This window comes from Anser cygnoides, chromosome 1 (assembly GCF_040182565.1).
Source record: "Anser cygnoides isolate HZ-2024a breed goose chromosome 1, Taihu_goose_T2T_genome, whole genome shotgun sequence".
Taxonomy (NCBI): Eukaryota; Metazoa; Chordata; class Aves; order Anseriformes; family Anatidae; genus Anser; species Anser cygnoides.
Window position 1 is genome coordinate 67,007,348 of NC_089873.1, and position 12,662 is coordinate 67,020,009.

Consider the following 12,662-nt stretch of genomic DNA (forward strand, 5'->3'; position numbering starts at 1 on the left):
GAGATGCGGTGTAGGATTAACGAGCACAAAGAGAAAACCCCAAGGCCACAGCGAGCCCTCGTGAGGGGTGGGACTGGGTTACCGAGTGGGGCGGGAGGTCAGGGGCTTTGGGGTGTTTTATGGGAAGCGGTGTGATGGGCCTCTGGGGCTGGGCGCACTTGTAGGGTTAGCGACTGCAGCACCAGTTTCAGTACAGTACGCTGGGGGGGTCACAGCCTCTGTATTATCGCCTCCTGCCATTTTCCGATCGAGAACGACTCAGGACCATTTCCACACGATGTGCTGATTCATCTGGGTTTCGTTACTGCTTCTGTTGTTCACTTTATGACAAGTTTTAAAGCAACCTCTGTAACCTGTAATAAATAGTACACGTTGACCCTGACTGGCTGGACGCTTCTGTTTGCGTTCTGCGGGCACATTCACCGGAGCAAACCGCACTGTGCTTTACACACCAGCGTCACGCGTCCTGCGTGCCACATCCACGCTTCCCCCGGCTTATTTCTGCTTCCTCAATTTCTCACGAGCCCGCTTCCCCTCGGCATGAAGCACGCCTTACACAAAAACCCGTAACTTTCCTCTCCGCGAGCCCAAACCCCTAGCTCCCACCCGCGTAGCCGCCCGCAGCGCAGTAACGCAGGGTGCCGCCCCCCCCCCCGGCCCGGCCCCGTGCCGCTGCGTCATTCCCCCCCCCCGGCGCATGACGCGGCCGCGCAGCCGCCCCCACGCCGCAGAGGACGCGCGCGCCGTGACGCGCGGCCCCCGCCCCTCCATCATGGCGGCGGCGGCGGCAAATTAGGGCCGAGCCCTCACCGCCCGGCGCGGGCGCTCGCCCCCTCCCCCCCCGCCCCCCGCCCCCCGCCCCCCGCAGGCGGCTCCGGCCCGGCCCGGCCCGGCCCGGCCCCGCCCCCTCCGCCGCCGCCGCAGGTGAGCAGGGGCCGGGGGCGGGCGGGCGGTTTATTGGCGTGCGTTTATTTCTGTGTTTGCCGCCCCCTCCCGCAGCGGTTGGGGGGGGGGGGGGGGGGGGGGGGGGGGGGGGGGGCGCGGCCATTACCCGGTGCCTGGGTGTTGCGGGGCTCGGGGGTGTCGTGGTGGGGCGGGCGTGGAAAATGGGGAACCCGTACGCTTCTGGGCTTGTTCCTGAAAGACATCGAGCTATTTGTCTAGAAACGTTGCTTAATTAACGTTTCCTTCTACAGTCAGCTAAAGCCCCTGCCCAGATCAAGGGCTATGTTGTTTTCCAGTATTTGCACCCATTAAGTGCCGCTGGAGGATCAGTAATGGACACGGTATCGATCCCTTTCCAGCAGGGATTGGCACGTTTCAACCCCGTCGTCCTCGGTTTATTAAAAACAATCTCTTAGTCATAGCGGTGTGTATCGCTGGAAGAGCACGCCGAGGGATTCGTCTGCCAACCTGGTCGCGGTCGGGTGCTCTGGAAGCCCTACCTGCCCTGGGAGGTGTGCTGGGAGGCAAACTGCTGCGCGGCCGGACGAGCCCGCGCACGCAGGTCTCGCCCGAAATCCCTTCACAGCCCTCCTGGTAAGGCTGCGGGGCGCCCGAGCGTTTCCCATGGTGTCGGTGCGGGGTGTGGTTATGTAGCTGCATGTCCTGCAAGCGACTCTCTGAAATGGGGTGCGTGTGAGTGAAGAGCCCCGTGTGAACGTGGGGCTGTAGGGGAGCGTGGATACGGTGAGCCGAGAGAAGTGGGAGTGAGGTTACCTGCTACAGGGACTGGTATCAGGAAGATGAACCAAACCCAGGAGCGTTTCAGTGGCATGCTTCCCTAAAACAATTTGAACTCCGGCGGTTTTGTTGCCTCCCTCAACCTTGCTGTCTGTGCACGGGTGATCGCTCGCTGACCGAGAACACACGTACGTTGAAATAACTCTCCAGCAGCGGGACGTGCTCTGTCTGAGCAGCGGTCTGGCATGAGCCTGTAGCTGGTAAGTGAGGCTCAGCGACCCGGGCCATAGATGGGAACTGCTTCCAGCCCTGGAATGACTGTTTTCAAGTGGGGCTCGCTACAGTCACGATGATGTGGTGGTGGTGTTTTAAAGAAGGCAATCTCTGGCTGTGCTGTTGTTTTTGGAACTGTTCTTAGTGCACCCGATAGAAACTGGTAGCGGTATTGACCACCTGGTATTTTGCGTATAAACGAAATAATTTGTTAGGCTACAGCTCCAAACTCATAAAGCAAGTCCCTCAACTGCTGCAGTCAAATAGATGTGCAGTAATCCTTAGTAGCAGTCGGCGAATTGTTCCGCTGGTCAGCGTCATTGCATTTTGGCTGTTGAATGATGCACAGTAAGCGTAGCTTGGGGCACAGTAGGATTTTTCAGGAGAGGACTGAAACACAGCTGAGCCCCCTCACTAAGGGATTATATTCACCGTGTTCATTGGTAGATTTGCGTTGCCCTTTATCCAATGTGTAACTCTCCTGTGGATTAAGATGTGACAGATTGCGCGAGGAAATGTCAGTCTGACTGAAACTCCCATGCTCGGGTCAGTTGAAGAGCTCAGCCCACATAAAACAAATAACAGCAGGGCTGGAGGAGTAAAGAGCTAAGTAAGCTCGAACAAGTGTAGGTTTTTCTCCCCCAAGGGTGCAGGAATTAAGAAAGGTGATTTTTTTTTTTTGTAGTAAATAATTAGAAATATTTTCGAGCTCTTTTTTTTTTAAGAGGCAATAAATAAATCTGTTTAACCAGAAGTAGCCCCCTTGTACTTGGTTTGAAGGCTTATGTATTCTTACGGTGCCTTGTTTCCCCTGCTCCACTACACCTCCCAGACAAGCCTTTGTCTTATTCTCTTAAACAGTTTCTGGACTCTTTTCCATTTTGCTCCACTAATGGAAAGCTCTCCTTCCTCTGGTCTGGTGTTTCAAGCTGTGTGTGTCCTGTTCTAAACCCACTCATTCCTGAAAAATGGTCTTTTCTGCAATATTTACAGTATCTGAGTCAATATTTGTCTATTTCTTTTTGAAAACAAAAATAATCATTCACAATTTAAAATGAGTAATTTAGTTATTTCATTGTGGGCTTCTCTCAAAGGAAGATCAGCAATTCTGAAGTACATTTCCAGTCTGAAATGCTTTTACGTGAGGCTTAAGACAGTTTTTCCATTCAAGTTCTTAAGTCTTCCTTGTCATTTCAGTATAAAAGTATCTCTCCGAATACATCAACCAAACTGGTTACTTTTTTTTTTTTTTACGTCTTAAGCTTTTTTCTCCACTCTTTTCCCAGGGAAACATTAGACACTATTTAAATAAGTTGTGGTCTGATTCTCTTTCTCTCTCCCCCTCCCTCCCTCCTGCTCCCCCCCAGAGGTGCTGAGCTAAGCATGCCAAAATTTTCATGAATTAGGCCTCATGGTTGCATGTGGATCACTGTGCTGATAGGGAGTTTCATTCTTGTTTTGGTAGACTGTATTTTTTTCCTTTCATTCTCTGTGTTGATTTGAAATTCTGATTTAAAGAATGGTGTTTGTTATGTATTCAGACCTGTTCTTTGATGCACAGCGTAGTGTCTGGATTCCTGTGGCCCACCCACAGGCTGCCTCTTCCCGGATAGGTCTGTTCAGTTGCCTTGAAGGGCTCCCATTCATTTTGTAGGCATCGCAGGAAGTGCCTTGGTTTCAGGACTGTGGATCTCTGCTGAACAAAACAAAGCTGTAGTGGGGAGCTTTTGCTTTTTGCTGAATGGCATCTTTTACATCTGGTGCTGTGGTGATCACAGCTGTTGATCTGCTCTGAAGAACACATCTATTGTTTATGATCCTATCGTCTCCCTAGCAGTTGTTGTTTCCAAATCTCCCATCTTTATTAAAATCTCAGTTTGTGACAGCGGCTGAAGGGTAGCTGTATATTGTAGAAAAGCTGTGTTTATCCGCTGCTATAGCTGCTTATGTTTCTGAAGCACGATACATTGAGCTTTGGCTTAAAGTTTTGACATTGGTTCTTTCCTGTATGAATGACTGCTTCAGTTCAAGCTGTAGCAAAGACTGAAGTGAACCTTCCTGGTGAAGGATTTGAAGCATTTTGAAATACGTGAGAAGAGGCAGAGCTTCCCAAAGCGTAGTCTTCATGAAAGAGTCCTCCTGTTTTCAATACTGAATGAGCTTCAGAAAGTAGAGTTACTGAAGATGAAGGAATGCTTAGCCAATTTTTCCACCAACTCTTTTCCTGTTAGAGCTTTTAGTTTGACAGACAATTTTTCTGTGCCAAGCTACCTACTCACAAGGTGACGATGCTGCAGTGTAGCTGAGGCTCTGTTTATGCTCAGTAAGGAGTTGCGCTGCTGTTAAGCTGGATTCCTTTCCAGGGAGGAGGGGGATTAGAAGTTAGCCTACAAATTTTACATAGCTGAACAGATCAATATTTTTCTTGCTCTGTTTATTATTATGATTGTTTTTCATCTTGAGGCTTCATTTGCCATTTGCGCTTTGGTTTGGGAACCTTGTTCTCTCTCTTAATATCAAAGCATTTCCAGTATAATCAGGAGCCCTCTTGGGATGTTCCAGTTTGCGTTCTATGTACCTGTAGGGTTTTTCTCATCCTCACTGCTTTAAGTTGTAAACTTGGCTTACGTATTTCTTATAAACACAGCTGCACTCTGACACTTGTAAACTCTGTAGCTCCTTCCGTGTCTATGAAGTATCTGCTCCGTAGAATGGACACTTGTGTTGGCCTTTCAGTTAGGCATCCCTTCTGATGGCCAGGTGTGAGCTACTACTTGTTTGAGACTGACTCTTTGAAGTGACGGAGAACTTAATTTTGAAAATTCATCTGCAAGATCCAATTACTGTTTGCTACTCGATGTACCAAGTTGGTTGGAAGTAGTTATCCAGACCGTTCCTAATACAAGGAGCTAAGGCATGTTGATTAGTTTTGGTCAATTGTATAGCTTTTTTCCCCACTTATGTTGGCTTCTGAGTTTTTTTTTCCCCTTGTCTTTTATGTTTTTTACTTTTTTATTATTTTTTATTACTTTTTTCTCTTTGCCTTAGTTTTTCCTGATGTTATTTGCATGTCTGAAGAAGCAACTAAACAAATAGTGAAACAGGGAAATTCTTTGACCAGGCGTTGCTGTTCGACACTGATTTCTGTTTTATGAGTTTTAATGTCTGGGTGAGAAATCCAGGACACATGACCATCTGTTCTTCCAGTCCCTACAATGAATGTGGCGTTTCCTGTGTTGACCATGTGTTTTCCATTGCTGTTGGAACAATAAAATGAATTGGAGACAATCGTGGTTGAGACAATTGACACTTTTTCTGCGTTAAAATTCTTGAGCATCATGATACAGAATTTGAGAAAACAGAATTGGAAAAGTACTCATCTGAGGCTTAGGGGAGGGGAGATTCCCCTAAAGCTGATATTTTTACTCTCAGTTGTAGTTAACTGAGGCTTCAGAATCCTTAAAACCTCTTTGCACGGCTGCGTGCATATATTTGTATGTGGTTGAGTTGGGAGGCATTTAAAAGGCAAACACATGGCGAGGAACTATTTAATTTGCTTTAATGTGAGAGTATGTATGCCAAGCGGGAGTGAGAAATTCCACTGCTAACAACAGTCAGACAGGGCCCTAGACTTGAGGGCATTTGGTTTAACTCTGCATAGTTCTTATTAAAATGAGAATGCATAGGATATCAAGGCAAAACTCTGGATATTACTTCATGATTGTTACGTAATTCCTTGTTATGTACGAGTTCATGACCCATTGCAACTTTTTTAAAAACAACCCAAAAAAACCTCACCGTATTCTTTCCTTACAGTTTTCATCAGTAACCCAGAGAAAACCCTACGTGCCCAATAAGAGCGCTGACACATTGCAAGCCAACCTGATGGCGTCCTCTACTGCTGTGCCTGTAGGATTTCACTATGAAACAAAATATGTAGTTCTCAGCTACCTGGGGCTTTTATCACAAGAGAAGCCACAGGAGCATCCTCCTGCTTCAACTCAAGGTAATATCTACATATTTATGTATTTACATGTACCTATTTACATAAAAAAAAACTATTTTTGCAATTAGTTCCTAATTGTGTTATTCCATTAAAATAATGGGAAGAGATGCTGATGGAAACAGATATTTTATTGAGATTGCTGTTTTAATTTGAGTTGTGCCAGGGCTGATCAGTGTTTATGAAGCAAATAAGTGGTTTTGTTAGTTATCTTCAGATTAGGAAGGATAGATACGTATTATCTTTATTAAGCAATTTTAAGAATCAGGCCATGTTTGCTTTTTTGGAGGCAAGTAGAATTAAACAGGGGTGAGGTGGTGTTTACCAGCGTAAACTTGGAGTGACTACTTAAGCAATCTCATGTACTAAATAGTTTTGCCCAATTATGTTAACACTTCTGTTGTTGTCAGTCAGTGGTAGCGTAGAGATGAGACTTAATCTGGCCTACACTCCATCTATTTATTCATTTATTTTTAAGGAGTCAAGGACTGCATGGAGTCAGATGTTTCTTCCAGAACTAGTTTATACATACAGGAGGTTAAGCAGAATAAAAGAAGTTTGATAGATGGTGTTTCATATTCTAGGTAGTAAGACTTCATTTATTTTGTGTTGGCAAGCACTTAAACAACATTGTTTGTCAAGATTGTTTTGGTTGCTTGTCAGTTCTTGATGATGTTTCAACTGCTACTAGTTCCTGTGATTCAGAACTTATTCTGATGAAGGCATATTAAAAAAAAAAAAAAGGAAAAAAAGACAGTCTTCAGAATATTTTTTTCTTGGGCAAGCATTTGAGAAAGTATGCTGTCACTTACTGAAGCTATCTGTTTTGAACTGAGAAATGCCTGAAAAGAAAGAGAGCATCAAAGATATGACAGAAATAATGTTATCAGTTTGGCACTATAGCATATAGGGTATACTGGTTATATTATTTATAGTGTAAAACTAAACTTTATACATTTAAGAAATGTCTGTTTCTTCCACTGTGACTGCATCTGCAGTCCATGAAAGGAGAGGCACCTTCGTGTCAGTGTGCTGTTTCATAAAACCATTTGCTGGAGAAAGTACTCACTTTAGTAATAACATCTCATTCTGAACAGCCCATCTGGGATAAGTGGTCTATAACTGATAATGTATCAAGTAAGTACAGAGCTACATTGTGGAAGAGTCTGCTTCCTTCTGTAAGTGCAAGGTTCAGAAAGGAAAATTAGTCTTAAAGCTTTCTTTTTATAATTTGGCTCGTTACCTTTGAAATGTTTGAAAATTGTGAGGAAGCACTTTGACAGTTCCTTAGTACTGAAACCTCTAGGAAATATTTGAATTAAAGAGCAATAATAAAACTATAAAGACAAAGCTACAAATGCCTAAATACAAAATTTATTATCAGTTAAGAGGACTTTTAAGCTCTTAAGTAAAGATAACAAATATACTTTTCAGATACTATTTAGATTTTTTCACTTGTGGGACAGCAGGATATAGTTGCATTTGCAATAATATATATTACAACTATACAATTTGCAATTATTACAACTATACAATTTGCAAAAATATATGTTACAACTATACAATTAAAATACCCCAAAGTATTAATTGTTTCCAAATGTGTGCTGTCATCCCCATTGCTCTAAACCTTCCCTTCTAAACAGGAAATTCTGTATATCCCCCACCCTTGTTCCCCAGACCGGAAAGTGAATGCAACCTTTCCTCCCTTAGTCATCTTTTGCTGTAATCAGATCTCCCTTTCAGTGTTTTTACCACTTCATGATCAACAACTGTGGATAAAATAATTTTCCTTTACTTTTCATCTTCTATGTTGTTTCTCATTCTGTGTTGAATGACTTGGATAGACTTCAGGCTCTTACTGAACTCCGTGCCAAGACTACCCTTCTGTTTAAGGATTTATTCCATTCTTCCCAAACTTACTTTCCCTGCTACTTTTCTACTTTGCCTGTTTCCAACATCTTTAATTTGTCCACCAGTTACTTTTTATCATTTTGCCTGCTTCTTTTCTCATTGCTTGTAATTGAGCAGCCAGCTACACTCTCAGGCTCTGTGTGGTAGCAGCCATGTGTTTGCTTTGAAGTGCTGTATGCATCTTGTTTGAATATTAAGTAGCTACACGCAGTCCGTGTCTCCTTGTTGCCTAGCACGTGGCTGGTGCACAGTTGGTGAAAGCTGTACCAAAGCAGTCTGCTGCGTGCTTCTCCCCTGGGGAGAGGCAGGGAGAGAACAAGCAGCCTGTAATGGATATTACCTGCACCGCCTAATGTGCTGCTGGAAGGTGGTTGGGTATTACAGTAACAAGGGTGGTATGTGAAACCTGCTTGGAGCGAGAGATGTGAAAGCCAGTAAATGAAAATGAATTGTTGTTGCTTAGGATCCCATTGGGAAGAGAAAACTTCTGTTTTTTGTAATGAAGACATGAGGCATAGCAATAATATGACACTACATCATTCTTGTCAGTGTGTTTTTCATGTGGTGTCATCTACCATAGAACTGAAATTTTGACTGACCCTTAATTCCTTTTTTTTTTAATGCTTTTTGTGGTACTTTAGAACTCCAGTCACTTGTGCTTCTTTCTTTGTGGCTGAATGCTGTTGATTTATGAGTTGAGAAGATTCTGATACAGAGTACCTGTCACTTATCGTGTTCAGTTTTAGTCTGCTATTGTGCTGATAGACCTTTCATGGGAAACAGTTAAAGTAGTGATGTTTGACTGTTGGTTATTTCCAGTTTAGCTGCAGAATGCTCCTCTGTTTTATGCATGTCATTTGTATGAAATACTGCCTCTGGTACATGATACTTGGATCTAAAAAAATATATATGCAAAAAGAGTGTAAGTCTTTACTCTTTTTCTGATTTCTGTATCATATAATAAATATATGGTGAGTATTCAGAAAGGCTGGCTTTACTCTTATGTTAATCTCTTCAATCTCCTTCCCTATTGGAGAGTAAGAGACTCCTCTAGAGGGCGGTTCAGAGCAGGATCCTAATTATAGCCACCTTGAATCACCTGTTGAGGATCTTCTCTCTTTCCATTGCATATATATTTAAAACATGGGGAAATGAGATACACCAGGTGTAGTTAGTATTTGTATACCTCTCTTGAGACTCCTCCTACAGCAGTCTCCCAGGTTTTAGTGAAATTTCTACAATCCAGTTAAACTACAGAATGCATCTGGATCAAAAAGCCAACAACAACAAAGTCTTTCCTAAGAACAGTGGTGCTATTTTATCTCTGCTAGAACTGGTAGGAGAAATCGAATGCTTTTGTCCATTCACCTGCCTTCCCCTGCTACAGTCATCTCCCTAAAACCTCTGCTTTCTTGTATTTTGTGCTAGAGAGTGCTTTTTCTGACATGTCTTTCTGTTCGAAAACGCAGCTAAGAGTAAAGTCTTTAAGATTTGCTTCTCAATTTTTGCAGACATGATACAGTTTACTAGAGTGATGGTTTCCAGAGACATTTTATTTAGTAAAGAGAAACCTCAGACAAATTACATGGAGAATTACCTCACTGTATTTCCTTTGGGCTCTATTGCTCAGTCTTGGTTTTGTTGCAAGAAATGTGGCTTCAATTACAACAGCTACAAACACATCTCAGTTCAGACAAAGAAGGCTGATCCTTAAGTTAACATCTGATTACTAGTTTGAAAGTTTCATTTAGATAACCGCTGTTCAGTGCAGGGACTAAGGAGAGAACCATCTGCAGATTTCTAGGCTCTTGAAGGAAAGCGATTTATTGGACAAAACAATCATTTGACGTTACAGCTTTAGAGTATCCCATGGTTGATTTCAGATAGTCTTCTGTAGTAGGTTTTGGTGCCTCCGGGGGAAAATCCAGCACACTTAACTGAGGAATAGTTTTAGAGATTACTTCTACTCTAGTTTTGGCAGAATAGTGATTTTGCATAGCACCCAGTTCAGCTTCTTTAAGTTGAAGTCCGTTACCAGTAAATTCTGTTCCTTTTTGGTCGATTTTCAGATGGGTGAGTAACATAAATTGGTCAGAGAAATCTGATGTAATGTACGTGATAAGATATCATCTGTGCAAATTCATTCAGTCTGAGGCAACAGATGAGTGTATTCATTTAAAATGTGTAGAAGCTCTTAGTTATCTATTAGGTTGCAAAGAGATGCTTTGTTATTTTTCCAGAACTGTTGTTGTATGCAGAGATGGTCAGGATTTGTGCATTTCAGGTGATCTCAAGACTCGTTGGTGGCCATCCCAAATGTAGTAACATTTTTATCTCTTTTATGTGGTTTGACCGTTACAGGTAGGGTAACTGTTGTTGCACAATTTTCCATCCTCAGGTGACTATTGGAGTGGCTGTCAGAGAGTATATAACCCTTCGTAGCACCTATTGCTGGTCTGTAAGAAACGAAGGCATTTTTGAAGTATCTTAAGTTTAAGTGTTTAATTTTATTCTTTAGAAACTTCACTGTTATGGCAAAACATATGTACCTAGGCTGAAAAGTCACAGTTTGAAATGCCACACATTGTATGTGGGAACAATCCACTCCATGGCTATGGAGGAGCTATTTCCTCAGCTCAGGCAAGGAAAGGGAGGTCTTGGGGTGGGAATTGGACAAGAAAGAGGTAGTCCTGATAGGAATGCGAATTAGGTAAGCCTCCTCACTGTCCACAAGAAAAATAGACTGCTAGCTGGCAATGTCTCGTCTCTTGTTGGTTCTTACTGTTTTTGAACTCTTTCAGTTTATTTAAAGCAAAGCCTTCCTACGGTTTATAAAGGGATGCTTTAAAACACCTTTTAAAATCAAGGGCTACTTCTGTGTATGGCAGTCTGGATTCTGGAGTTTGCAGGGGTAATGGAAATATTTTCCTTAAAAAGAAAAAAGTGAATACATTTATGAGGAGATTTCTTACATTTTTGTCACTTCTCAGTGACTGCAGAAATTGTATGTGTTTTTTCTTGTCATTTTAAAAAGTGTGAGATATTAGAGAAATACTGGAGCCATGCTGAAAATACGTTTTTAATTGAATGTCTACTATATAGAAGTTGATGTAGAAACATCAGGAAAAACTTGAGGATGGAGATAGTGGTACATTACAATTGCAGGCATAAAAGAAAAAAAATTGGGAGCAGTCTGTGACATCAAAGGCTTTCTTGTTGAAAGACAAAAAAAAAAAAGGCAAACACCATTATAGTCTTTCACTGTAGCTCCTGTTGTCTCTTGTTAGATTTAGTGCAACACAAACACTGTCGAATAAGGTGTGGTGGCTCTCCAGGTGATGCATGGCTTCCCATCCCTCCTCCTCGGAGGCTGTAGGTTGGGGAACAGGTCAGTCTTGAATTGGGACTGACCTGTAAGGGCCCTAATGGTGGAGTCTTACTGAAGTACTACATTTGGTTAGTGCTGCTAACAGTGTCTGATCGTCAGTGATCATCAAGCACAGACAGGGACTTTCAGAAGACATTTTTCCCTACTTTGCAGGTTACCTCCATGTACCTGAAAAACAAAATCCTAACAAAACAAAATTGTGCAAAACAGAACATTTTTTCCATAAGTAGAACAAATTAACTTCTTGTAAGAATGTGTAACAAGTTTGTGTCTTTGGGTTGGGAAGAGGCCTTTCAGAGTCAGTTTATCAAAAGCTTTTAATGGGCAAACCTGTATTTTCAGCGTAGGAAAGCATTCAGCATTTGTGTATCTTACAAGTACCATTTCTGGTGCGACCATTTGCAATATTAAAGAATGAACATATGATTTTTTTATCTACTAGAAGCTATTTTTTACTGTTTTCTTCTACCTTTTTGCCAACAAACTTTGAGGATGTATAAAGGAGGAGAAAGATACTGCCACTTAGGAACTTTGCCCTTGGAATACACTATTCTCCCAATACTGGGTGCAATTTTTGCTGCCAGGGGTCAACATACGGGAGATGCAGCAAATTCAAGTCCATTGATAATTAGGGGGACAAACAGTGCAAAGTCACTCATCCACGAGGGGTAGGTTTTTGATGTTTTGGCACGTCTGAATAGTCAGGTGCTATTGGAATCAGCAGCTGCTGCAAAGTTGTGGGTGTTACGAGATGGAAACCATTGACTGCAGCACTGATTATCTAAACAGCTCTTTTGTATGCTGGTAGCAATGGAATTTCTCTTCCTTCCATTTTCTGGGTGACTTATTATCAAGTATGACAGCTTGTCATGTGTGATCATCGTCACATCAGTCCTATGAGAACAGGAACTCTTCTGAATACCTTCGCTCCTTTCATATACAGGGTGAAGTGCAGGTTAAAATAAGAGTTAGTGCTTGCGCATACATGTTGCGCTTGCTGTGAAGCTGTGGTACGGTCCTTCAAAGAGGTAGCCTTAAGGGGATTGACAAGGCGCTAGTAAGCCTCTGTTCGTTAACCAAAAAGAGGAACACTTTGCTCCCCTCTGGAATTTATGGTTCAGTGACAGGCTGTTTGGGAGGGGATTTCAGAAGCTAAAGTTATTCTGCATGTGGTGACGATGATAAAATTGTGTGGTTAAGGAAAATGGAATTTGACTGATTATCTGTTGTTCCTTTGAACTGTTCAGTTAAATGTAAACATTTTACACTGACCCGTGCATTGGTTACCAAGAATTTCTCACAAATCTCTTGTTAGAGAGAACATTGCATGTGTAAACATTAGTACACATCTGGTGGGTTGATTCTGTGGATTTTTAACTTATTTTTCAAATGTAGGTGACCTTG

The 12,662-nt window shown here is 42.6% G+C and overlaps 1 protein-coding gene across 4 annotated transcripts in view; it reads left to right on the forward strand.

Moving 5' to 3' along the window:
- Positions 1 to 797: 797 nt before the first annotated feature.
- The window catches only part of BCL2L13 (BCL2 like 13), a 45,069-nt gene continuing 33,204 nt past the window's right edge, over positions 798 to 12,662 (forward strand). Inside the window, exons 1-2 of one of the 4 annotated variants that reach the window (XM_066998911.1) lie at positions 798 to 924; positions 5,773 to 5,962. In XM_066998911.1, the coding sequence (XP_066855012.1) occupies positions 5,842 to 5,962 (121 nt within the window). In that variant the 5' untranslated portion in view covers positions 798 to 924; positions 5,773 to 5,841. Of the gene's footprint in view, positions 925 to 1,058; positions 1,540 to 1,592; positions 1,944 to 5,772; positions 5,963 to 12,662 lie in introns of those variants that run through there. The other 3 variants (XR_010832106.1, XM_013172974.3, XM_013172975.3) reach the window with 3 other exon arrangements.